The sequence below is a fragment of the Macaca nemestrina genome, chromosome 3 (genome assembly GCF_043159975.1).
Source record: "Macaca nemestrina isolate mMacNem1 chromosome 3, mMacNem.hap1, whole genome shotgun sequence".
Classification (NCBI taxonomy): Eukaryota; Metazoa; Chordata; class Mammalia; order Primates; family Cercopithecidae; genus Macaca; species Macaca nemestrina.
The window spans coordinates 12,281,256-12,308,881 of NC_092127.1; the positions used below are offsets into that span (position 1 = coordinate 12,281,256).

General features: G+C 41.0%; 1 protein-coding gene and 1 long non-coding RNA gene across 3 annotated transcripts in view; one reads left to right on the forward strand and one right to left on the reverse strand.

The window, feature by feature from the left end:
- Positions 1-14,086, reverse strand: part of AGA-DT (AGA divergent transcript) — a 244,544-nt gene extending 230,458 nt beyond the window's left edge. The window contains exons 1-2 of the long non-coding RNA XR_011620785.1: positions 13,529-14,086; positions 7,087-7,202 (exon numbers count right to left, since the gene is read on the reverse strand). This is a non-coding gene — a long non-coding RNA (AGA divergent transcript). The remainder of the gene's footprint in view (positions 1-7,086; positions 7,203-13,528) is intronic.
- Positions 14,087-16,481: 2,395 nt separating this feature from the next.
- LOC105466628 (aspartylglucosaminidase) overlaps positions 16,482-27,626 on the forward strand; it is a 30,137-nt gene continuing 18,992 nt past the window's right edge. The window contains exons 1-8 of one of the 2 annotated variants that reach the window (XM_011715693.2): positions 16,482-16,671; positions 18,854-19,007; positions 19,605-19,717; positions 20,809-20,921; positions 22,159-22,273; positions 23,328-23,403; positions 25,152-25,259; positions 26,272-26,405. In XM_011715693.2, coding sequence (XP_011713995.2) covers positions 16,545-16,671; positions 18,854-19,007; positions 19,605-19,717; positions 20,809-20,921; positions 22,159-22,273; positions 23,328-23,403; positions 25,152-25,259; positions 26,272-26,405 — 940 coding nt within the window. In that variant the 5' untranslated portion in view covers positions 16,482-16,544. The remainder of the gene's footprint in view (positions 16,672-18,853; positions 19,008-19,604; positions 19,718-20,808; positions 20,922-22,158; positions 22,274-23,327; positions 23,404-25,151; positions 25,260-26,271; positions 26,406-27,626) is intronic. The other variant, XM_071092803.1, reaches the window with a different exon arrangement.

The following is a 27,626-nucleotide window of genomic DNA, read 5'->3' on the forward strand; positions in this document are numbered from 1 at the left end:
TAAAAAAACAAAAAATTAGCCGGGCGTGGTGGCGGCGCCTGTAGTCACAGCTACTCCGGAGGCTGAGGCAGGAGAATGGCGGGAACCCAGGAGGTGGAGCTTGCAGTGAGCGAAGATGGTGCCACTGCACTCTAGCCTGGGCGACAGAGTGAGACTCCATTTCAAAAAAGAAAACAAAAAACTTCTGTGAAATCAAGGCCTGCTCTTCTGTGCTCCACGAAGTTGCTTACATTGCTACTGTCAGCCCTATTGAGTCCAGGGAATGGAATGTAAAGTATGGGCACCTATAGAATTTAAAGGGTAGATTTCTTTATTTTGCATTCAATGTATTAATAAGATTTTTAAAACATATTTTGGAGAAATGGCTAATTAGTGTATAATCCTGATACCAATTCCAAAAAACTTTTTTTTGTAGAGACAGGGTCTTATTCTGTCACCTGGGCTGGAGTGCTCTGGCATGATCCTAGTTCATTGTAACCTCAAATACCTGGTCTCAAGCAATCCTCCTACCTCAGCCTCCCCAGTAGCTGGCACTATAAGCATGCACAACCACACCTGCCTAATTTTCTTATTTTTGGTAGAGACAGCCACACTATGTTGCCCAGGCTGGTCCTGAACTCCTAACCTCAAGCAAACGTCCCTCCTCGTGCTCCCAAAATGCTGAGATTACAAGCTTAAGCCACCATGACTGGCTTCCAAAAAATATTTCTTTAAATTCTCTTTCCTCCACAAACACATGCAAAAGAAGTATATTCTCCCTTCAGCTTTTCTGACAATATACCACTGTCAGTGGTTTATCTTAGACATCTCAAACCTTTGGAAACAAGTCCTGAATTTAAGATTTCTGCCTGTAAAATCAAAAGAAAATAAACTGCCGAATCTGAAGGTTTGCATTTGAAGTTTGCATTAGTATACTTATCTCTGGGTTCCACTGATTCACATACTCCTCCTACAAGATTTTCTCTAAACACATTTTGAAAAGAGAATGGTGTTTTTACTGAAAATTTTCTCTACACACACCCACATTCACTTCTTAGTTTATTTAAATTAGCAATTGTGTCTGCCAGAAGAAAGTTCCATCTAGAGATACAAGGTTGGTTGGTTTTCCAATCAGTAGCCACGGGATAGAATTGAGTACATTAGTCTATGGCCATAACCACCCTGAACACCTGCTCTCATCTTGAGCTCAGAAGCTAAGCAGGATCAGGCCTGGTTAGTACTTCGATGGAAGAATTACATAAATTAGTTTTGTTTGTGTTTTTTTGAGACAGAATCTCACTCTGTTACCCAGGCTGGAGTGCAGTGACATGATCTCGGCTCACTGCAACCTCCGCCTCCTATATTCAAGCAATTCTTCTTTCTGCCTCAGCCTCCCAAGCAGCTGGGATTACAGGCCTGTGCCCCACCCCTGGCTAGTTTTTGTATTTTTGTTACAGACAGGGTTTCACCAGTTGGCCAGGCTGGTCTCTGACTCCTGGCCTCAAGTGATCCGCCCGCCTTGGCCTCTCAAAGTGCTGGGATTACAGGCATGAGCCACCACCCTGGCCAGAATTAAGCAAATTAGTTTTAAAGAAAGAAGTAACCATTTTACCTGTATATTGGCTAAATTATTTGATAGCCAACATACATAATATATACTATAACTCTATCTCACTCATTACTTAATATATCCTAGTGTTACTTGCTTTAGATAAAATGATCTATATTCACTAAAATGTTGCAATAAGTTACAATAAAAGTCTACTCCTTTGAAGATGTTTAACAGTAATACCAATTAATTCCATAATTGGGTAGTTCTACACAAACATGCCTGAAGACACTGGAGAAGACTCACTTTCTCAGGTTTTATTTTCCTTCTTGGACTCCATGATTAGCCACACATACAAAAGGGCAAGGCAGGATTTTAACGTCCTTTCCTGGAAACCATTTGAAATCGCGAAAGAGGTGTGTCTGAGCACAAGAAACCACTGTTGTTAAAATGGTGTCGCTTTCTCATATTTCACATAGCTCCAGACACAATGATTCTGGAAATCAGGATAATTACCACCTTTGCTCTCCTACTCAGCTTTTATGGATCACCTGATTTTTCTTTTCGTCATCTAGAGAGATGTGTGAAGCCAGGCAATTTGACGGCAGATGGTCCCTGTACAGATATAATTTGAAGAAGACTGAAGAAGCTTCATTCCCTTTAACTATTTGGTTTTATTTCATACAAAGAAAATGAAATGACAGAACAGTTTTTCATTTGGTTTTATTCTGGCAAATGCTGTAATTGAAAGTGTAAAACCAATCAATGACACCTCTGGTTAAAATTTATTTCTGAGAAGTATCCCGAAGGAGTGATTTCTGCGGAATAATATGCAGCCTTCAATTTACTTTATCACAGCTGGATATGAAGTTAAATCCCCAGCTGGAATTTAACCACCCAGAACCAGGCACCAGATGGCTTATCTGCACCTCAACCCGACAGCTGTGTCCTGATATGCACAGCTGGTCTTCACATTTCAATGACAATATTTAAATGATAACATTATGTAACGTAGAAAAATGTGTTTGGGTAGCATGTGTCTTGAAAACTAGATTGCACAGTTGCTCTTAATAGTAAACGCACAGCCTCCACGGCTAATTCACATTCCTTCTATTTGTGTTGATGGGTCTTGGCTGGAGATAAGGGTTTACTGCCACATGGCAACATTCCAGGGCCATTCATACTGTACTGCTGTCTATCCATAATGACTCTCCTGGGTACTCACCATGTTAGATTTTCCTTCACATTAAAATAAGTGCAACAGAGTTTCCATTGTGAAGCGGGAGACTTTTAAAATTCTGCAATAATTAATAGATACCACATTCTGCTCTAGTGGAGGAATTAAAAAGTACGTGACTGGAAAGCAGCTGCTATGGAGATGCTTCAACATTGTTGGGATATTATTACTCATATCTTAGTTGAACCACAAATATCACCAGGTCAACAAATAGAACAAAATTAATACCAGAATTCAGCACTTTAAATTAGAAACTCCGTGAAGGGCAATTCTCAAGGAAATATATTTGAATACATTTCAGATACGAGTGGAAAATCTGACATATTTCAAATATGAGATGGATGAATGAATGTGCAAGGATTCAAGAAAATATATAGTAGTAAGTTTTCTATTTTCACAATTTGACAGAGATTCCCTATGCTGCTGCTCAAACTTTGATGCACGTATGCACCACCCCAATGACAAAAAGAAAACTTATCCTTAATGAATCTCCAAAGTAGTCATGGCGAGAAGGAAGGAATACTGTATTTGTCGAAGGAGCTGTAGATACAGTATCTCACTGCTACTTTTTTTTTTTTTTTTTTTTTTTTTTTTTGTTTGAGAGGGAGTCTCCCTCTGTCGCCCAGGCTGGGGTGCAGTGGCCGGATCTCAGCTCACTGCAAGCTCCGCCTCCCGGGTTTACGCCATTCTCCTGCCTCAGCCTCCCGAGTAGCTGGGACTACAGGCACCCGCCACCTCGCCCGGCTAGTTGTTTTTTGTATTTTTTAGTAGAGATGGGGTTTCACCTTGTTAGCCAGGATGGTCTCGATCTCCTGACCTCGTGATCCGCCCGTCTCAGCCTCCCAAAGTGCTGGGATTACAGGCTTGAGCCACCACGCCCGGCCTACTTTTTGTTTCTATAGGTTTGGTCCTGTCATTTAACTTACATAAACCTCAATGCCTTCACCAGAAAAATGGGAGCTATAGACGATAATACACATGTGACTCTGTTTTGTAAACTGCTATGAAACAGAAGAAAGTGGTGTGACTCTTACTGCTTCTTGCTTCTCTAGGGGACTCAGTAAAGAGTAACTCTCTTCCCCACCAGGGTTCTCAGTAAACTGAAATATAAAATTAAGGAGTGGCACAGAGAGGACTGAAGACCACTTTCATAGTTAATAAAGACTAAGTCACAGGCCATCTCTTGCTTCGAGAGTCAAAGGGACTTCCTAGCATTCAACCCCAGATTTACCCAGAGAGGCAAGACAAAGCAGAAGAAAAAACGCAGTCCCTGTAAGCAGCTCAGGATCAACAGGAAAAGGGTCAAAGATGAGGCTGGCATGCCCGGTTCTGTCTTTCAAAATGTATCAATCAAAGAAGCCACTCAAAGCAAAGGAACAGGAAGACGGTGGTTCACTGAATACCCTTGACATGAAAGGAAATATAAGGAGTGTCTTCCTCTAACATTCCTCAGTTTTTCTTCTTACTCCAGCTGACTTCAACATTAAAGCTTGGTCAGTCAGGGATATGGCTCTCCTCTTTGGAGGAAGATACCAGAATCGAGCAGGACAGTCCTACTCCTACTTTCACGAAGCTACTCTCTCAATCCTAGCAATCACTTCTGTGGGTATTTTCCTGAGTCCACTGTGAACAATATAGATTTTATCCTCATAAGGCTCAGAAATATGCTAGCGTACTGCATTAATTAAGTCAACTCCAAGGTCACTCTGTATCCAAGGCTGAAAATGTATTCCTCATCCTAAGCGATGTCCAGTCACATTGTTCAATATAACTAGGTAAAGTTCGGTGCTTCACTTTCTCTCCTTTCCACCACATATCCAAGCCGTCACCAAGCCCTGTAGGTTATTCCTTCAAAACCACTTCTTGGCCAGGCGTGGTGGCTCACGCCTGTAATCCCAGCATTTTGGGAGGCCGAGGCGGGCAGATCACCTGTGGTCAGGAGTTCAAGTCCAGCCTGGCCAACATGGCGAAACCCTGTCTCCACTAAAAATGTAAAAATTAGTCAGGCATGGTGGTGGGCGCCTGTAATCCCAGCTATCTCAGTAGGCTGAGGCAGGAGAATCGCTTGAACCTGGGAGGCAGAGGTTGCAGTTAGCCGAGATCACACCACTGCGCTCCAGCCTGGGCTGTAAGAGTGAAACTCCCATCTCAAACAACAACAACAACCAAAAAAAAAAAAAAAAAAAAAAAAAAACAACGAAACAAAACAAAACAAAAAAATCCACTTCTCATCACTTCACTATGAGCATCCCACCCCAGCAATTCCATTATGCTGCTTCGATTTCCTCCATGGGTTCTAAACTCTTACTATACATTTGTGTAGTAGCTTAGATAAGTTCCATCGGAATAGGAATTTTGTCTGTTTTATTCACTACTATATCCATAACACCTAAACACATTCCTGATACATGGTAGGCAACCAATAAATACCTGTGAAAAGAAAAGGGAGAGGAGAGGAGAGCAGAGGGAGGGAGAGGAGGGGAAAAAGTAAAAGAGAAGGGAGGAAGGAAGAGAGGCAGGGAGGGAAAAAGAAGTAAGGAAAAAAGAAAGGCAAATGAAAAGCAACAATTGTTAGGGTTTCTAAGGCTAAGTCACCCTTATATTGCAAGACACCCTCTGCAAGTTGTGGTTGAACCTACCTTTGAAGCCTAGAATACAATGTTAGTGGTATACGAAAAGGGCTGTTATCATGTATTACAAACTACTCATTTTCCAACTCCAGCCTGCACTTTGTCATTATCAGCAATACCAATAGATTTCCCATCAACCAGCTAGACTCCCTCTACAGTAGGGGATGACTCTCACTTTTAGTGTTATAATTTAGGTGTTTTAAAATGATACTGAAGAAAGGCAAAAGATTGTGATTAATTAGGATTCAGCAATGTTAGGCTACTTGAATCAAATGGATCCTCATTCGTGTTTCACAATCTTTTTTGTTCAGTTATTGCCTATCTTCATGAGGCTTTCCATAATAAATCTTTTAAAATGCTTCACCAATTTCTAGTCACCAATTCAATTTCAAATCTGTTGTAATCTTGGCAGGTGATTTTTACTGCTCTTAAAGAAGATCAAGATTAGCAGGCATTAATCCCCCATGTTCCTTTAATCTCTTATTCTGAAAAACAACCATCTTTTTCTCCCAGATGGAGAACTGTCATTTTCCTTTCAATCCCCCCGTTGAGCACCACAGTCAGAATTCTGATGTTGAATGAGGCTTCTTTGGTCCTTGAGATCTAAATAAGATAGATTTAGACTCTGAATTTAGACTCTTCTGAAGTCCAAAGTCCTTCAAAACGTTTCTAGACATTTACATAGGTCTTAAATTTTCAAGCTCACCTAAGTATCTGAGCTTGTGTTTCTGTATGTGCTATTCCCAGTATGTACTATGTGGGTTTTGGGAGGTTTTTTTGTTTGTTTTTTGAAACACAGTCTCGCTCTATCACCTAGGCTGGAGTGCAGTGGCCTGATCTGAGCTCAGGGCAACCTCTGACACATGGTAGGCAGCCAATAAATACTTTTGAAAAGAAAAGGGAGAGAGGAGAGAGGAGAGGAGAGGAGAGGAGACCGGAGGGGAGGGGAGAGGAGGGGAGAGGAGAAGCTGAAGCAATTCTCCTGCCTCTGCCTCCTGAGTAGCTTGGATTATTGGCATGCACCACCACACCCAGCTAATTTTTTGTATTTTTAGAAGACACGGGGTTTCGCCATGTTGGCCATGCTGGTCTCGAACTCCTGGCCTCAAGTGATCTGCCTACTTCGGCCTCCCAAAGTGCTGGGATTACAGGCATGAGCCATTACTCCTGGTCCCATTATATACTATGTTGATCCAGAAGCAAAATCCAGATCCTTCAAAATTTTTGAAAAAAAAGAAAGAAATGTTGTGATTACTGGAGATTTTACTGAAAAGGCCAGGTGGCATCATTCTGATGATGAGAATAAAGTAGTATTCTACTGGGAGTGTCTGAGAAGGCTTTTGCGTTCTGGATGAAAAGGGAAAGACGCGGCTGATACCAAGTCCTTGTCCTTTTCCCCAGCTTGAAAGTGGATGTATGTCTGGAGCAACAGTAGCTGTCTTGTGAAAATAAAGCAGCAAGTAAGTTCTCACAGTTTAGAGCTACTGAACCAATGCCAGCAGCTTTCTACTTATCAGGTGCAAAAAAGTAAAGCCTTGCTTGTCGCTTTAAATCACCATTAAGTTTTCTGTTATTTGCAACCAAAAGCACTTAAAGCTAATACAAAATTACAGAGTTACAATGATCATAACTCTAAACCTATGAAATTCAAGGGGTTTAATGATTTATGAGTTGGGTGTGGTGGTACATACCTGTTAGTCCCAGCTGAGGCACGAGGACTGCTTGAGTCCAGGAGTTCCAGGCTGCACTGAGCTGTGATTGTACCTTTGAATAGCCACTGCACCCAGCCTGGGATACACAGTGAGACCTGGCATGAAAAAAAAAACTTTTTAATCTGTGCCTTTATTCTAAGTGCCATCCAATAATAAGGGCACCTAAACTACTGAGTGTCCTCAGAGCTTTGGGTGCAATTAAAAGTGAGTGGTTTTACAACTACCCAATTCTGTGGCCGGTAGAAAATTATAAAGATGGTAGGAAGGTTAAAAAGCCTCTTCCACAGAAGCTACATTAGCTGGGTGTGATGGCCCACGCCTGGGATTCCAGCTGCTCAGGAGGGTGTGAGGTGGAAGGGCTGCTTGACCCCAAGAGACAGAGGATGCAGTGAGCCAAGATTGCACCACTGCGCTCCAGCCTGGGCAACAGAGCAAGACACTGTCTCAAGCCCCTCTGATCTATGAGGGGCTTCCTCATATCAGAGTTCTTCTGATACCATTCTCTCAAACCACCTGACTCCCTGAATTTGTCCTGAATTTGGAGACCTGCTTAATTTCTAAATCTGCCCTGACTCTTCAGAAACCTTAGTGTTAGTAACATACAGAGCTAGCTCTGCTCACACACCTGATCCCTGTTAGAGTCCTGAATTCCTAATACTGACCTTCACTCATGATATAGCATGATGCTATTTTAATTGCTACTGACTATCATATAAACTCAACATAGTATCTGACAGATTAATTCTGAAAAAATTCTTCATACACAAAGTCAAAAATTTTTAAAGCAACAGAAATCAATGGTTAAGTAATTTCTGTGTATCATAAATAGATTTTATACATCCTTTAAAATTACATTGTCTCTGCACATGGAATTTTTTTCAGAGATGAGGTGTTGCCCAGGCTGGAGGGCCATGGCGCAAACAGCTCATTCTAGTTTTGAAACCCTGAGCTTGAACAATCCTCCTGCCTCAGCCTTCCATTTAATAGCTGGGACTACAGGCAGCAGTTGCCACCACAAAGTTAACTTAAAAAAATTTTTTTTTTTTAGAGACAGGGTCTAGCTGCATTGCTCAGGCTGGTCTCTAACTCCTGGGCTCAAACAATCCTCATGCCTCAGGCTTCCCAGTAGCTAGGATTACAGACATACAACACCACACCCAGGTACACAAGGATGTTTACAGCAGCTTTATTCATAATTCCCAAAACTTGGAAGCAGCCAAGATGTCCTTCAGTAGGAGAATGAATAAACTGTGATACATCCAGACAATGGAATATTATTCAGCGCTTAAAGAAAATGAGCTATCAAGCCATGAAAAGACATGGAGGAACCTTAAATGCATATTACAAAGTGAAAGAAGCCAATCTAAAAAGGCTCCATACTGCACAATCCAAACCAAATGACATTCCAGGAAAGGCAAAAACCATGGAGACAGTGAAAAGGTCAGTGGTTGCCATGGGTTCGAGGGGAGGGAGGGATGAATACGTGGAGCAGAGGATTCTTACGATACTCTAATGGAATATAGGCCAGTATACATTTGCCAAACCCATAGAATGTATAATACCAAGTGTGAACCTTAATATCAACTATGGATGTGGAATGATAATGATGTGTGCAATTTGTTCATCAACTGTAACAAATGTGCCACTCTGGTGGGAAGGTTAACATATGTGGGGGCAGGAGTATATTTTGTACTTTCTGCTCAGTTTTGCTGTGAACCAAAAATTGTTCTTAAGAAATAAAGTCTTCAACTTAAATGTAAGACCTGAAACTATAAAAATTCTATAATGTAATAATAAAATCTAGGAAAAACTTTTTTGGACATTGGTCTAGGCAAAGAACTTATGACTAAGTCCTCAAAAGGAAATGAGACAAAACCAAAAATAGACTAATGGAACTTAATTAAACCTAAAAGCTTCCACACAGCAAACTAAGTAATCAAGAGAGTAAACAGATAACCTTCAGAATGGGATAAAATATCTGGAAACAATGCATCTGGGACAGGACTAATATCCAGAATTTAGGAGGAACTCAAACAATACAATAACAAAACAACAAATAACCCCATTAAAGAGCAGGCAAAGACATGAACACATATTTTTCAAAAGAAAACATCCAACTGGCAAACAACCATATGAAAAAAAATGTTCAACATCAGAAATCATCAGAAAAATACAAATTAAAACCACAATGATACCATCTCATACCAGTCAGAATGGCTATTACTAAAAAAGCAACAAACAACAGATGTTAGCAAGGATGTGTAGAAAAACGAACACTTATACACAGTTGGTGGGAATGTAAATTAGTATAATCTCTATGGAAAACAGTATGGAGATTTATCAAAGAACTACAAATAGATCTACTCTTCGATCCAGTGATCCCACTACTGGGTATCTAACCAAAGGGAAAGAAATCATTTTATCAAAAACACACCTGCACTCAAATGCTTATCACAACACTATTCACAATGGCAAAGTCATGGAATCAACCTAAATGTCCATCAGCAAACAATCAGATTAAAAATGTGATATATACACACACACACACACCATGGAATACTACTCATCCATAAAAATGAATGAAATCATGTCGTTTGCAGCAATGTTAATGGAATTGAAGGCCATTATCCTTAGTGAAATAACTCAGAAACATAAAGTAAAAATCTGGATGTTTTCATTTGTAAGTGGGAGCTAAACAATGAGCACACACAGACATTTAGAGTGGAATAACAGAAGACTCCAAAAGGTGAGAGGGAAGGAGGGGATGAGGAATGAAATACTACCTTTTGGGTGCAATGTATACTGTTTGGGTGATGGGTACACTAAAAGCCCAGACATCACCATTACTCAATATATACATATAACACAACTACACTTATACCCCACATCTATAAAAATAAAAAATTAAATAAATTTTTTTAAGTCTTCAGAGAACATGTTATAGAGGTTCTTAGGGGTTTTCTGGGGTATTGACAATATTCTATTTGTTTATATAAGTGGTGATTATATAGGTGTTCATTTTCTACAAAATTATTTATTCATTTACATTTGACCTTCACTGTATTTACATTGCACAATGAAGGTTTTTAAAAAGCATAAACTTTAATGATATGCAGAGGTCAAAGATATATTAAACAAAAAAGTAGGTTCTACAACGGTGTGTATAATACCAAGATTTTTCACCAAACAGATACATATCAAAATGTTAAGAAGCTGGTGATTTTCAACAAGGGCTAGAGTACTTGGGAGACATTTGAAGGACACAAAAGTGTTTCTAAAAAATGAAGAAAAAAAAATAAGCTATGTTATGTGGAAATCTTTCCTTTCAAATTTTTATATGAATGATTGAGAAATAACAGACTATTTGTGTAGTTACACACAGGATACATGTGTTCATTATTTGGATAGTTTTCTAATACTCATTATCATGATCAACAAGTAGATATCATTTTAAATACATAATGTACTTCCTGTAAGTCACTGTTAGTTTAGAAGTTTGCTTTTATTGTTGAATTTCTTTATTGAAATCATCTGTCACACTACCTTAACAATGTCAAAGTCATTTTTTAATGGTAGGAAGACATCCTGACACCTATTCTGTTGCCCTAAGGCTTTACTATTGTAATGGATCACATTTATGAAGACATCATAATGTTATAAACAACTGTCATAAAAAGCAAGATCCACCATGTTTAATAGTCTACTATGGCCGGGCGCGGTGGCTCAAGCCTGTAATCCCAGCACTTTGGGAGGCCGAGACGGGCGGATCACGAGGTCAGGAGTTCGAGACCATCCTGGCTAACGCGGTGAAACCCCGTCTCTACTAAAAAATACGAAAAACTAGCCGGGCGAGGTGGCGGGCGCCTGTAGTCCCGGCTACTCGGGAGGCTGAGGCAGGAGAATGGCGTAAAAACCCGGGAGGCGGAGCTTGCAGTGAGCTGAGATCCGGCCACTGCACTCCAGCCTGGGCGACACAGCGAGACTCCGTCTCAAAAAAAAAAAAAAAAAAAAATAGTCTACTATGTCCTTGTTATGAAAACTGTATCACAGCAGTGGCCCAGTATTACAATTACACATTGAAAATATGCTGTACCTAATTTATTTTGATAAGAAATAACTTAATAGGCCCACATTCTACTGCACAATCTTGGTCTTTATAAGTCACTAAGATGACTCTTAAAGGTTAAAAAGTCAAGAAAGTTTGTGATTAGAATCTGCTATTGATTTGACAAATGGTTTTGGGGGCATGACCCAGAAAAATTACTTCAGAAAAGAAGAATGCTCTCTTTTCTCATTTAGAGAACAAGAAGATGACACTTATTTCTGTATAATGACTCTAATTACATCCAGAATATACAATCAGGTAGTAACATCAAGTGTTCCCAGATTAATGTAGACATTGATTTAAATTAGAAACACAGTACCACAGTGCTCTAACATCAGCAAAAAATCATTACTTACAGTTTGTGAAACTGACAAGAGCAAATGCCAATCAAGTAAATAGCCTGTATTTAGATAACCTAGGTAATAGTTCAGTGGGGAGTTTTGAAAAAGAAATTATCATTTCAATGCGAAGTCACGCTTACAGCTTTGAACAAGTAGCAAAACATGGACATGTTTCTCAAATGGATTTCATAGCATCAGTGCAAAAGCCGGAGGGGATGGCTTAGTTTTTTAAGCCTCAGAATTGAAACACCTAGACTCCCTGCAACTACAGCATTAAATCCTCTGTGGAACCACCGCTTCAAATGCTATCAGGAGGGACTCAACTCTTCATCCTTCTGAGACTGATAAATTGAAAGCCATGAAGTTTAGAGGAAGTAAGAGAGCCTGCAGCTGTCTGAAACTCCCCCACCCACCTCCAACACACACACGCGCTCTATTTGCAACATCACTTAAGATTCCATTTGAGGCTTTTTCCTTGTTAAGACTTAAGAGTGCTGTTTTTAAGACATCAAGAAATCTCACAGTCCTGCCATGCACCATCTTTATAAGCATTTAAACCAAATTTTAGGCAGCTCCAAGTAGACTAAAAACATTATTTTTAATTCTCATTTAATATGTTCAAGGAAACTCTAAGTGATTACTTTAAAATGCATTATAGGTATTGGGCCAACTCGTTATTCTTCCTGTGGAAATTTCTGTATCTCAAATTGATTTCCTTTTGCTGCCTTGTATGCTTCTGCACTGCGTCCTTGACATCAATTATAGATACTTGGGAATGGCCAATTAGAATAAGAGAATTTTATTTAATTTGCCTGGTATTCCACCATTCTCCCACGTCTCCTGCCTCATTCACAAAGCTTTGTAAAATAAGAAAGAACACTATTATTATCTCCATTTTATAGATGAGAAGAGCATGGCTTAGGAAGCTTACATGAGTTAATTACTGCAGCTGATTATGTAGTCACCTGTTTGTTTAAATTTTTTTATTTTTTTTTTTTATATTTTTTTTGAGGCGGAGTCTCACTCTAATGCCCAGGCCGGAGTGCAGTGGCACAATTTCGGCTCACTGCAAGTTCCGCCTCGTGGGTTCACACCATTCTCCTGCCTCAGCCTCCCAAGTAGCTGGAACTACAAGTGCCCGCCACCACGTCCAGCTAATTTTTTGTATTTTTAGTCGAGACGGGGTTTCACTGTGTTAGCCAGGATGGTCTTGATCTCCTGACCTGGTGATCAGCCGGCCTCGGCCTCCCAAAGTGCTGGGATTACAGGCGTAAGCCACCACGCTTGGCCTAATTTTTTTTTTTAATAGAGACAGGAATCTCGCTATGTTGCCCAGGCTGGTTTCAAACTCCTGGGCTCAAGCCATTCACCCACCTCAGCCTCCGAAAGTGCCTGGATTATGGATGTGACCCACCAGGCCTGGCCGCACCCTATGTTTTAAAATCGAAGTCTCGAAAAGCCTCCTGAAGTATTTGCTAGTTATAAGTAAGCTCTATTTAGGAACAGAAACAGTTTACCAAACAAAATTGTGAAATGCATTCTAAATTTATATAAAAATAATTTTACAAATAGTTCCTTTATCAGTAACACTAAATATATCTGCCCTTGTGTATAATGATAGAAAAGAATGAAAAATGGGAGAGGATGCTGGAAAAACTGAGGATCATTTATTTTATGGTCTACTACTGAAACGGGAAAGGTTCCCCTGTCCCCCTTGCAGGGCGTGTGATGGGGGTGTGGCTCGCTTCTTCAGGGCCCTGCTGGTCAAACCTCTATGGGAGCATACAGACGGGCAGGCTGTGGGGCTCCGACCCCACAGCAGTGTCTAGGTGTGAATGTTTACCGACGAAGCCCCAGTGGGCGTGTGTTACAGGCTGCTCTTTTAGTTTAACCGTCTGTAGGCGGCTTGTGTTAGCTCAATTAGACCCCAGCCTTATCGCAAAGACAGAGGGCTTTCCGTATCCTGAGTTCTTACCTTGGTGTACCAGAAGAATTGGATCACACGTGGGCTTGAAGAATGAGTGGAAAATTTTACTGAGTGGAAGTAGCTCTGGGCAGACGGGAGATGGGTTTTCTCCTGGAGTCAGGTATGGACGCCTGACTCTTCTCTGACCTCCCTGGAGAAACCCCGCATCCTTCCGCTGGTCAATGGCCTGCGACCATGCCGGTGTGCTCCTATGCTGGTGCGTTCCTTTCCGCCTCCAGCCGCTCCTGTATTCCCTGCTGATATGCTCCTCTCAACGTCCAGCTGCTTGTGTGTCTGCCTGCCAGGGTCTCTGGGTTTTTATAGGCACAGGATGAGGGCATGTCAGGCCAGGGTGGTCTTGGGAAATGCAACATTTGGGCAGGAAAACAAAAATACCTGTCTTCATCTAGGTGGGCACAGACCCAAGGGTGCAGCCCTAGCCGGGGACCACGCCCTCCTCTACCCAGCACTTCCCGTCCGTATCTTTAAAGGGACCACGCCCTTCCCTTCCCAGCATTCCCTTCCCAGCACCTTCGTGCGGCATCGCTACTTGTTAACAGGTGTTCCTTTTCCTTTAGATTTATCTCAAAACAAAGGCAAAGCATCTAATTATATTTAGGCCCGAAAGAACACCTAAGTGAGAGTAACAGAAGGTTACTTCTAGGACTAAAATGAAAATTATTCTTCAAGTGTTAGTCAAAGGAAAACTGCTCCAGAAGGAACCAAATATCCAGACGAATTTAACTTCTTTAAGAAATAGCCACAGTTTAGGCAAACTGGACAGTGGATCCAGTGGGTATTTTAGTAGTCACTATGAAGACACTGAATCGGGTACATTCTTCACGGATTGCATATTAATTATTTAAATACAAATAGCCGGGCACGGTGGCTCACACCTGTAATCCCAGCATTTTGGGAGGTGGGGGGGGGGGGTATCACCTGAGGTCAGGAGTTCAAGACCAACCTGGCCAAAATGGCAAAACTTATCTCTACCAAAAATACAAAAATTAGCCCGGCATGGTGGCAGGCAGCAGTAATCCCAGCTACTCAGGAAGCTGAGGCAAGAGAATCCCTTGAACACAGGAGGTGGAGGTTGCAGTGAGCCGAGATCACACCACTGAACTCCAGCCTAGCCAACAGAGCAAGACTCCATCTCAAAAAATACATACATACAAATATCCATGGAAAAGTTGATATATTGAGACCTTCTATCAGCCATTCCCACTATAGTGTAATTTAGCTGTTTCTCTGACAGTAATTTTTATTTAAGAAGAAATAATTTTGGAGAAATAGACATAGTAGGAGGTAACAGATCATGCTCTTCCCGCCAGAAGAAACAGAAATACCTTAAAAAAACAGGAAGAGGCTAGAGAGATCGGGGGTACTAAGACCAATTTTCCATGTATTGTATTTTACAATTTTTGCTAAAGGCATGTCCTACTTCCTTAAGGCTGCATAAAAATAGCCCAGGAGCTGAGGAAAATTTACTCAGAGGACAATGCATGTTTTTCTTGCTTTCTTACCCTGCTTCACCCAAGTTTCCAGTTTCACCTGCCATTGGGTTATGCTGATTACTCCAGCACAGATGACTTGTTCCTCTTCCAAACCCCATGAAAGGAACTTACAAAATTTCTCTTTATTGTACCTTTTAAATAACACTGCCCAACGGGATAATTATACTTCTGGGCTGTCTTATGTTCTTTAAATTATGTATTAAATTTCCTAGTAATCAATAAGAGCCTTGAAGGCTTTGTCTCAAAACTCCTACCTAGTTCATGTTTTCACATTTATTTATTTACTTATTTATTTATTTTTGAGACGGAGTCTCTGTTGCCCAGGCTGGAGTGAAGTGGCACGATCTCAGTTCGCCGCAACCTCCACCTCTTGGGTTCAAGCAATTCTGCCTCAGCCTACCAAGTAGCTGGGACTACAGTCATGCACCCGCACGCCCGGCTAATTCTTGTATTTTTAGTAGAGATGGGGTTTCACTATGTTGGCCAGGCTGGTCTCGAACTCCTGACCTCGTGATCCACCCGCCTCGGCATCCCAAAGTGCTGGGATTACAGGCATGAGACATCGCGCCAGGCCTAGTTCATATTTTTAAAGTTTGCATAGATTTATAGACCATTTAAAACATTACCTGATTATGTGTCTTGCCTTGGCAACATGGGCAGGCATTCCAGACGCCCAAAGGGATTATTAATTCATGTTCGCACCTCTTCCCAGCAACAAAACTGAGAGCCCCCACCAGCCACGTAAAGTCCCCATTCCTCCTTTTATTCATTTATTTAGCACTTATAGTTGCCAGGCAGGAAGGTGAAAATACATTTAAAAAGGAATGGAGGTAGCCTTCTTGTCCTGGAGGTGCAGGAAGGTGTACTTCAGTGTGCTAGGTAGAGGGTACATAAGCCATTTGTTTTTCTTCCAGCTCAGGGATTTATAATGAGAAAGTGCTACAAAGACGCGTGGTGCGAAAATGACGGACGCTACGAATGGAAAAAAAAATCTAAAATGAATCCGGTCGTAAGCAAACACGCTTCACCTACACTCACTCACTACTGCAGATTTCCGAGGCCTGGGATCCCCAAGAATATACTGAGTTTGACAAACCTTTCAACTTCAACTTTAAATTAAAAAGACAGTAAAAGAACCAAATCCATAGTACACAGCAATCAGCTAAAGTTCCTAGGGCCCTGCAAGCCAGAGTTGAATAATTTTGTATTAATTTCCCAATATCAAGCTAAATCTAACAACAGGAAAAGCAACAACTTGTTTGGCTGTTTTAAAAATCTGCACAGCACTTAGGAAGAAGCACCTCAGCGCAGGGAACAGCTAGCTCAGCACCGCGTGACACCATGCTCCCGCAGGCCCAAACACGCCAGGTCCCGCGAGAGTTGAGGGAGGCCTCGGCGCACCCCCGAGAGAGCGGGCGTGGCCGCCAAGCGGGCGGGGCGCCTGGGATTAATTGTTCCGCGACCGCTGGCTGCCGGGACTTTTCTCGCGCTAGTGCCCTCGGCGCTCAGCTATGGCGCGGAAGTCGAAATTGCTTCTGCTTCTCGTGCCGCTTCTGCTCTGCCAGGCCCTAGTGCGCTGCTCCAGCCCTCTGCCCCTGGTCCTCAACACTTGGCCTTTTAAGAATGCAACCGAAGCAGGTGCGGGTTGGCGGCCTGGGTGGGTGGCTGCGCCGCGAGAGCTTGCGGGTGGGGAGGATCAGCCCGCCCCAATGCAGTCACCGGGCCAGGCGGACTGACGAGCGCCGGGCTGGGCCGGGCCTCGCGGTCCCGCCCTCTAGCTCTTCCTGAATCTCCAGCGCCGCTCAGTCTCTTCCAAGTGGCCTTTACTGCATCCTCCCTACCTACAGCTGCTGCATTTTAGGCCCTCCCTTCTGCAGCGCAATAATATTTCCACCCTGCTGCTGACCATAGTTATGGCCTTTATGCTTTACTCAAGTAGCACGGACGCTTTTTTGCCTGACACTCAGTCTTTTCGCGAGCTGTCTACGTCTCCACCTCTCATTTCTAATCCCTCCCTTCTTCGCAATTTTGTAGACGACTAATAGTTTCCCAGCCATAGCGAACTCTTTTGCCATTTACTTTTTTTGCCACGTGTTGTCATGCTTTACTTGCCACCTAGAATTCGAGGTTCCAACCTTTGCTGTACGTTAACACTGTCTGCAGAGCTTCTCAGAAAATCATCCTGGCGGCGGCCACCACCTGTGATTGTGATCTAACTGCTGGAACCAGGGCAACTGTGTTTTTTTAAAAAAAGCTCCCTTGGTGATTTCTTTTTTTTTTCTTTTTTTTTTTTTTTGAGACGGAGTCTCGCTCTGTCGCCCAGGCTGGAGTGCAGTGGCCGGATCTCAGCTCACTGCAAGCTCCGCCTCCCGGGTTCGGGCCATTCTCCTGTCTCAGCCTCCTGAGTAGCTGGGACTACAGGCGCCCGCCACCTCGCCCGGCTAGTTTTTTGTATTTTTTAGTAGAGACGGGGTTTCACCGTGTTAGCCAGGATGGTCTCGATCTCCTGACCTAGTGATCCGCCCGTCTCGGCCTCCCAAAGTGCTGGGATTACAGGCTTGAGCCACCGCGCCCGGCCCCTTGGTGATTTCGATTTGCAGACAGGGTTGAGAACCACTAAGCTAAGGCGTCGCCTCTTCCCGGAAGAGCTGTCTGACCTAACTGCCCTCGTGCTTGTGCCCGGAATGAGTTCGGATCCTGTCTTCTGCGTCTTGTTAATAGCTCTTAACGTACCATTATCCTGGCATGTTCCTCTGTACTGTGCTTGTTTCTTTCATTTGCTTAATGACCAGAAGAGTCATTTTTCAGACCCCTCCTCCTCCATCTGAGGTTGCTAACATATTAACTTTCTGGGGCAGAATTGACTCCAGAATGTGGTGGAGCTAAATTTCCGTATTATAGGCAGTGCATACGATTGAGAGAAAATGAAGAAACAGGCTGTGGGAAAGATATTCCCAGCGATAATGAGACGAAAAGAAAGTGCAGCAGTCTGGGCGGGGACAGTTCTGTGTAAGCTGCCTGTATTGAAAGAGGGAGCTTGCGTAAATACACTTTCAAGCCTGTAGGTGCTGTAATGATGCTTAAAGTGTCTACCAACAAGAGCACCTGCCCTTCAAGGAACTCTGTTGTTACCAGGAAAGAAATTGTCCATCGAAGACCCTTCCCCACACCCCCACATGTATGGGATCCTGGCTCTGCTACTTACCAACTGTGTGACCTTCAGCTAACTGCCTGGCCTCTGGCTCTGTTTCCTTTTCTTTAAAATGAGGGTCGTGATTGTACAGTACCTACCACAGAAGCTGTTATGAAGACGCAATGAACTAATCCATATGAAGTCCACGTTGTAATTGTTTGCTGTTCAGTATTATTAAGACTTGCTGGGATGGGTGTTACCTCAAGACATATATTAATTATGCATATTTTAATCTAATGATGCAGAAGAAATGTGTGAAGAAGGCTGTGGTTTAGTGGATTTTTTATTTAACTGCCTTTTAGTAGTTTTGATGGTACCTTTTAAAATAAAGGAGGGGATACTGATTTCGTTTCTTACACACAGAGGAAATAGATATTAGTAAGTGGAAAAAAAAAAAAAACTTCACTTTGCACCAATAGCCAGTTTTTGAGTTCTTCTGATAACTAGTTAAATAATTTTGCCTCTTATGACTCTGACTCGTTTGTAGCACTTGATAAACTAATGTGTTAAAAAGTCAGTTTAACTCAGTAAATGTGAAAAAGTTGTTAAATTGGAATTGGTTTGTTGCATTTGGCTTTGAAATATATATATAAATATCAACAAGCATTATTGGGATTTGATTAACAGCGTGGAGGGCATTATCATCTGGAGGCTCTGCCCTGGATGCGGTGGAGAGCGGCTGTGCCATGTGTGAGACAGAGCAGTGTGACGGCTCTGTAGGCTTTGGAGGAAGTCCTGATGAACTTGGAGAAACCACATTAGATGCCATGATCATGGAGGGGTAAGAACACTGTTCAGGTCCTGTTTATTATGTTGAGTTACATTTAGAGTTGTGGTCTTCTGAGAGCAAGATGAAAGAATGCATGAGTTTTGTCACAGGTCAAAACCCTTAGCTTAATGACCTTTCTAAACACAGTTTCCCTCTCAACTAAAAAAAAAAAAAAAAAAAAAAAAAAAAAAAAATCAGAGTAATAGAAATATCACATGGAGAGTTAGGTAGTCTCCTTAGAACCGGGAGAATGCCAAGCTGAAAAACTGTGTCTCTGACCTTATAAACAATCGTTTATCTGCTGTCCACAAATCCTGTGGTTTGCCTGACCTGAGGCCTTCAGGCCCCTTTCAAAAGCCATATTTAAAATTAGCTTGGAGAAACTGAGAATTTTAGTGCTGTTGTGGTATAGGCAAGTTGATTTTCTATTTTTTCCCTAATTTTGTCTGATTGTGGGAATCTATATGAACTTCATGGATGTGTTGTCACTTCTGTGTTAAGATGGTGGAGTTTAACTGCAAAACACTATTGATTGGAGAAAAGCAATGTTTTTAATGTATGAACCTCTGAAAACTTCTTATTTCTTAACTGCATTCCATTTTCTTGCAGCACTACTATGGATGTAGGAGCAGTAGGAGATCTTAGACGAATTAAAAATGCTATTGGTGTGGCACGGAAAGTACTGGAACATACAACACACACACTTTTAGTAGGAGAGTCAGGTATTGTTTTAACTACACTGAAATTTTTTCTAGTCTTTTGACTATAGTTTTCACTGAAAAATAGTACAAAATCACGGATAAAAGCAGACCTAAGTTCAAATTCCAGCTGTTTTACTTAACATCTATTTAACTGGGTAAGTAACTTCTAAATCTCTTTACTTCTTCATCTCTAAGAAGAAGGGAATGGAAGTTTTGCTACGATGGTGTCTGTTATTTGAACACCTTCCAAGTTACAGACCAAAAACCGTACAGTGACCTGTAGTCAAAATTTATTGTTAATGATCTATTATGTAACAACTGCAGTAGTCTTCCCTCAATTTTGTAGCATCTACAGAATTAGAAACTACCTGACAAGTCAAAGGATCTGCTACCCATTCATTGGAATTCATTTGTTCCTTTGGTGTCTCAAAGTTTTTTTTTATATGCAGGCATTGCAGTCTAGTTTCAGTGCAATTCTAAGACTCAGTATTGGTGAGAAGTGTGTCTTTTCTTTTGTGAAGTGGAAGGAGGAAAATTGTGGAGGAGGCGAAGTGGGAAGAGAACTCCTTTTTTTTTTTTTTTTTTTTTGAGACGGAGTTTCGCTCTTGTCACCCAGGCTGGAGTGCAATGGCACGGTCTCGGCTCCCTGAAACCTCCCCTTCCTGGGTTCAAGTGATTCTCTTACCTCAGCCTCCCAAGTAGCTGGGATTACAAGCACGCACCACCACGCCCAGCTAATTTTTGTATTTTTAGTAGAGACGGGGTTTCACCATGTTGGCCAGGATGGTCTCAATCTCTTGACTTGGTGATCCACCCGCCTCCGCTTCCCAAAGTGCTGGGATGACAGGCATGAGCCGCCGCACCCGGCCAGGATGAGAACTCTTATAATGCATACCCCAACGGCTTTAAGTAGATCAGTTTTAGGAAGGACATAAGGAAATCGAAGGTGTAAAAATTGAGTCTCTTAAAACTGTTCATGTATGAATACTTCTTCGAAAGTCTTTGTGTAGCTCTCTTAAGATGCTGCTGACCCAGAATGCCTCTAGTACATATATTTTTGTTGAAAAGACAATACTCGAATAATTTACACCTTCCTTTTTTCCAATCTCCAGCCACCAAATTTGCCGAAAGTATGGGGTTTGTCAATGAAGATTTATCTACCAGTGCTTCTCAAGCTCTTCATTCAGATTGGCTTGCTCGGAATTGCCAGCCAAATTATTGGAGGGTATGCACACTTACTTAATTTTAAAAAATAAGTTAATTGAAGATATTAAATGACATCCTTTCTGCTCACTGTTGCCTGTCTGTTGTCTAGGGTGCTGGTTAGCATCTTGGCTGTACATTAGAACCAGTGGTTTTAGTTTAGTTGACTCTGTAGGTGTGGATATTCCTGAAACACCTCTAGCTGCATCGGATACATATCCAGCGTGGAGAGCTACTGGTCTCTCGCAACAGTTTTCAAACTGAAGTTTCTGTCATGTGGAGGTGGCTGCCTCAATCAGGGCTGCTGCTTGTATTTCCTTGTAACTAAGTCTAAAAAATCAGTTTGGAAACTATGAGTCTAAAATATTTCTTAGATTTTATCTATGTGCAGTGTATCCAATATCTTGTTCTTGACTTGAGAACGTATAATATTACATGTCTAATGTGTTACCAGTGGAATGATTTGTCTTTAATGGGACTTTTAGCATAAATCAGTTTGCCTTTGCCATACAGAGTCCTTGTATGGGATATCTTAGTCCCTCATCTATTTCTTCCCTAAGTCCTAATTACTTTTGAGTAGCCATCAAGTCAGAAGTCCCTTGGGTTAGCACTTGAAAGGGGCTAATCATAAAACGAAGTTAGGGGAGGCACTTAGTGCACTGATGTGTAAGACATGAGGAATAGGAATAGGTTTCTTGTTTTAATATCAGCCTACGTACACAACCTAAATTTATGAGTTTGCGTTATATTCTCGAGCCTTTAAGATTTATAAAGATATCTTAAAGCACAACTTAGAATATATTCACATAAACCTAGCTTTGAAAAAACAATAAAAGCTTTTAAAACATATTTTACTTTAAATCTCAGAATTCTTTGCCAAGGAACAAATTTCTGAAATTTAGAGGTCCAGTGTGTATCTAATTTGTTTAAGGATTAATGTCTAATTTTAAAACACTTTATATCTACTACTGTGTTGAGAATGTTAGGCATATAAAGAGACAAATAAGGGACCTGTGTCATGCAATATAGATACCTCACCTATATTATTTAATTCTTAGACTAGAATGGATATTCAGTAAAATTATTTACCTTATTTGTTTTTATATGAGACTTAGTGATTTCTTAGCTTTTAATTCTTATTTTTAAGTTACCACATGTCTTTTCTTGATTCGTTGCTAGTGTTTAGTGATTGTACGTAATTTCTTGGCAATTTCTAAAAATACCCTTTGTAAGAAGTAAAACTTAAATCTTGTTTACAGAATGTTGTACCAGATCCCTCAAAATACTGCGGACCCTACAAACCACTTGGTATCTTAAAGCAGGATATTCCTATCCATAAAGAAACAGAAGATAATCGTGGTCATGACACTATTGGTAATTTGCCTTTTGTGCAGTTTTTATGGATAAAGTTTAGTTAATTATCTTCCTGTAGCTCTTCCCTATTCTTCTACCGGCAGTTGATTTTGATTGTTTTAACTGCCAATTAAGTGTCTCTCTCTATAGATTGGTCAGTCTTAGAAACTGTATAAAATTTGGTAAATTATTTATACAAGACAACTAAAACCCAGTGACTATTCACTTGTGGATTTTTAAATCTTTATTTGATATTTCATTTTTTGGCAGTGTTATGTTGCTGTAGTTTAGTGACCTTAAATAACTTTTTCCAAGTTATAATGTTAAAAATTTACATTAGTTTTTGTCTTAGTTTGTTTTTCGCTGCTATAACAGACTACCACAGACTGGGTAATTTATAAACAAAAGTTGATTTGGCTCACAGTTCTGGAGCCTGAGAAGTTCAAGAACAGGGTGCTGGCATCTGGCAAGGGCCATCACAAGGTGGCAGTCAAGAGAATGAGACAGGAAATCGGGTAGAACTCATCCTTCATATCAGGAACTCACTCCCTGCAATAATGGCATTAAGCCCTTTTAGCCTCAATCGCCTCTTAAAGGCCCCACCTGTTAATGAATAATGTTAATTGCCTGTTACCATGGCAATTAACAAAATACCCAGACTGGGTGGCTTCTAAACAACAGAAATTTATTTCTCACAGTTATAGAGGCTGGGAAGTTCAAGATCAAGGCACTGGCAGGTTCAGAGTTTGGAGACAGCTTGTTTCCTGGCTCATGGATGGCGTCGTCTTGCTGTGTCCTCACATGGTGGAAGGGACGAGGAAGCCCTCTGGGGCCTCATTTATAAGCGCGTGAATTCCATTCATGGGGGTTCTGTCCTCATGACCTTATCAGCTCCCAAAGGCCTCACCTCTTGATACCATCACCTTGTGGAATAGGATGTTGATATGAATTTGGGGAAACACAAACATTCAGACCACAGCAGTTATTACCGCCTGCTCAATTATTTGGTTATATTTGAGGTAAACTTTATACACCTATAGTGGTTTATTTATTTGTTTATTTTTTTAACTTCTAGGCATGGTTGTAATCCATAAGACAGGACGTATCGCTGCTGGTACATCTACAAATGGTATAAAATTCAAAATACATGGGTTAGTGTTTCCAAAAGAACAGAGCTGTCAAATATACATTGAATGCAGAGCAATATATGCCAGGTGCTATGGGGGTTGCAAAGCACAGCCCTAGTCTCACAGCTACGATGAATAAGTGTGAAAGAAAATGCAGTACTGTCTGCTGAGTGCCACAGGAGAGGGAGTCACAGCCAGTGCTGTAGGGTTTAGGGGTGGCAGAGGTGATCGCTTTAAGCTGGGGTAGTTAGGAACACCAGTAAAGTGATGCTTAGAGATGAGCCCTGACTCATGGTAGTTGAGGTTTAGCACTCCTACTGGCTAAGAAGGTTGTGTGCATGTATGTGTGTATGTATGCGTGTATTCAGAACTCCCACTAACTTGGAAAGAAGGTGCGTGTGTGTGTATGTGTTCAGAACTCCCTACTGGCTTGGAAGGAATGTGTGTGTGTGTGTGTATGTGTATGTGTGCGTGTGTGTGCATGCATGCTCAGGGCTCCCACCAGTGTGGGTGTTTGGGGGTATGTGTGTGTGTTCAGGGCTCCCACTGGCTAGGGAAGAAGGGGTGTGGGTGGGTGGGTGTGTTTTGGGGTAGGGGAAGTGGTATTGGAAGATAAGACTGCAAGGGAAGACTGGAGCCAGATTTAAGGTGTATTAAGTCAATTTAAGGCATTCCGGATTTAATTTTGAAATAGAAAAGCATTAAAAATTTCTTACAAGAAAAAAATCTGGTAAAAGTTTGGCACATTACATAGGAAGCAGAAATAGATTGTAGATAAGGGAAACTAATTTTGAACATGTTGCAATAATCTGGAAATTAAATGATAAAGGATGGTAATAATAGAATAGTCACTTTAACTCTATGCCATCCTGGTATATACCTGGCTGATAACAAGTTCTTTTAAAAAATTAATTTTAATGACAATGAAAATTGTGTGTATTTGTGGTGTACAACATGATATTTTGATGTATGTGTATGTTGTAGAATGGCTAAATCAAGCTATTTAACTTCTTATCTCACATACCAATTTTATTATGGCGAGAACACTTAAAATCTACTTAGCAGTTTTAGGCCGGGCAGGGTGGCTCATGCCTGTAATCCCAGCTATTTGGGAGGCCAAAGCAGGTGGATCACCTGAGGTCAGGAGTTCAAGACCAGCCTGGCCAACATGGTGAAACCCCATCTCTACTAAAAAAAAAAAAAAATTAGCTGAGTTTGGTGGTTCGTGTCTGTAATCCCAGCTACTCAGGAGACTGAGGCAGGGAGAATCGCTTGAACCCGGGAGGCAGAGGTTGCAGTGAGCCAAGATCATGTCATTGTACTCCTGCTGGATGACAAAGCAAGACTCCATCTCAAAAAAAAAAAAAAATCTGCGTAGCAGTTTTCAGATGTGCACTCTATTGTTATTAACCTTAGCATGATCCGCAGTAGGCCTCTGGAACCTTCCGTCCTGCCTAACTGGAATTGTGTGTCCTCGACCCACATCTCGCCAGGTCCACCTCCCCCAGCCTCCAGTAACCACCATTTTAGTCGCTGTTTCTATGAGTTCAGCTGTTTTACACTCCACATCTGATAACAAATTCTTATATAATTAATGCAGGTTTGTGAAAACCTTAGTTCAAAAACTAGTGAAAACCTGTTCTTTGTTCTGATGAAGAATTTACTTAAAACGGTATCAGAGGCTAAGTGGAAATATCCCTTATTTGGAACAGCTTGTGACTTAATGTGTTTTACACTCAATTTCCTCCCCTAAATTGTTGATACCCTCTCAGCCGTGTAGGAGACTCACCAGTACCTGGAGCTGGAGCCTATGCTGACGATACTGCAGGGGCAGCCGCCGCCACTGGGGATGGCGATATATTGATGCGCTTCCTACCAAGGTATCACTTCTTAGTTTGTGAATTTTAGAGACCTTTGGAGAAGATATTTTTTTCTTTTAAGATAGAAAATAATTTTTGAGGCTGGGTGCAGTGGCTCACACCTGTAATCCCAGCACCTGGGAGATTGAGGCAGGTGGATCACCTGAGTTCAGGAGTTCAAGACCAGCCTGGCCAGCATGGTCTCGAACTCCTGACTGTTTCTACTAAAAATACAAAAAATTTAGCTGGGCATGGTGGTACAAGTCTGTAGTCCCAGCTACTCGGGAGGCCGAGGTAGGAGAATCGCTTGAACCTGGGAGATGGAGGTTGCAGTGAACCAAGATCATGCCACTGCACTCCAGCCTGGGCAATAAGAGTAAGACCCTGTCTCAAGAAAAAAAAAAAAAAAAGAAAACATAATTTTTGTGTTGTATAACCTGAATTTCTGTGCATAAGAGCTGCTTTGAAACTGCATACAAGCTTGTTGCCCATCATTTTGATAATGACAATCATTCAAGTTAAGTAATCATAGTCCTGTGAAATAAAGTAGTATTTCTCACCCTGCTTCCCAGATGAGAACACTTACAATCTATTTAGATAATTGATGTGAAGCTACTGAGTAACAGGGCTGTGATAGTTGATGGTAAAAGTAGGAAGCACAGTCATCGTGTACAGCTCACCACCCTAGCTAGATGGTGTGCCCATGCACACTACTTTCCCCTTTGATTGTAGCTGTTTTTCTCATTGAAAATCTGTATTCTTTTTGACTTCTGGCCATTACTACTGACAGTTATTCAGCCAAAGTCAAAAATAGTATTCTATATCTGAAATTCATGGGTGGATTAGTTGAAAAGATAGACACTGTATCAAAGTTGACTTGCTTTGTGGATGCTTTAACAGAAGTAACCGACTCCTGTTCATTTATGTGTATTCTGTCACGTGGCAATTTTGGTGGTTTTAATTCCTAACTTTAACCCAATTTGGAGTTAGTATTTATTCTGTGACACTGAGGTTTCACCTTTGTTTCAATCAGCTACCAAGCTGTAGAATACATGAGAGGAGGAGAAGATCCAACCATAGCTTGCCAAAAAGTGATTTCAAGAATCCAGAAGTATTTTCCAGAATTCTTTGGGGCTGTTATATGTGCCAATGTGACTGGAAGTTATGGTAAGTTGTGTTTGGATTTTTTATTTGTGTGAACTTCCAAATATTTATCAAACATACACTTTTTAAATATTGTTGTGTACAATACACTATATTCAACAGAAAAAGAGATTCCTTAAGTGGGCATTGAGTAAATGGTAATTGATGATCTGTCAAGACCCACAGCGTTAAAAATATACCTAAAAGCCTCTTTTGATTGACTGCTGATAGCTATGACCCAGTCTCTGACTAGTAGTTCTTATCTTTCACATGTGTCTTAAATGAAGTTTAGCTTCAGCTCCAGTACATGTTGACATAGGCTAATCTAGTCAAATGTTTATACTAATTAAAAATAGACAAGGATAAATTATCTTCCCTATTTCTTTTCTTTCATTATTTAAATGCCTCAGCCATTTAGATCTTCTCGGAGCTCCAAAGAACAAAATGTATTACTAATTAGTAAACCAAAGAGGTTAGCAGAATTATTTTTGCACTGTTTGAGGCTTGTCTTTCGCTTCATTTACTTTCCGTATGAGCCTATCACAGTTTCAAAGCATTTTAAGATCAGCCACCGCTGATTCTCATTAGTGAATTTTCAGATGGGGAAGATACACAGCTTACTGATCAATATGACTTATTAGGTTGGACTGCTTATTATTGTTCTTTGATCTTTTACTTCCCACAGTTCTCTATTTGAAAAACTTGTTTGAAGAATGCTTTATTCTTTTTTAAGCACTGAGACACAAAAGTCAATAAAAATTATGAAGGGGAAAAGCTTTATGTATCAAATAAGGCAGTTTTATTGATTCCCTCTTAAGAAATAAACCTTATTAGAAAACTCAAAGTTGGATTTAACAGAATGAAAAAAATGATAATTATATAATTGTGGATGAATTTACAGTTGACTAGATTCTTCTATTTAATGACCGAAGAGGACCCTCCCCCAGGTGTTTGAGCATGAGAAGATGAACTTGATTAGACAAAGCATCATGACAAATTACTCTTGACTCTTCCTGTGAGAGTAGGAGAATAGGGAGCAGAAATGAATGATGAGAATGTTCTAGTGGCTAGAGAAATAAAATGTGGGGAATGTGCCTGAATAATTTTTCCTAAGAACGACATGTAAGAACAGTTAAATAATAGTAGCAATGACGGCATGTGTGTAGATCCACAGCAACAACAAAAATCAGCCAGTTTTCTGAAGTTCAAAGAGATATTTTACCAGCTACCTCGTTCCTTTCATGG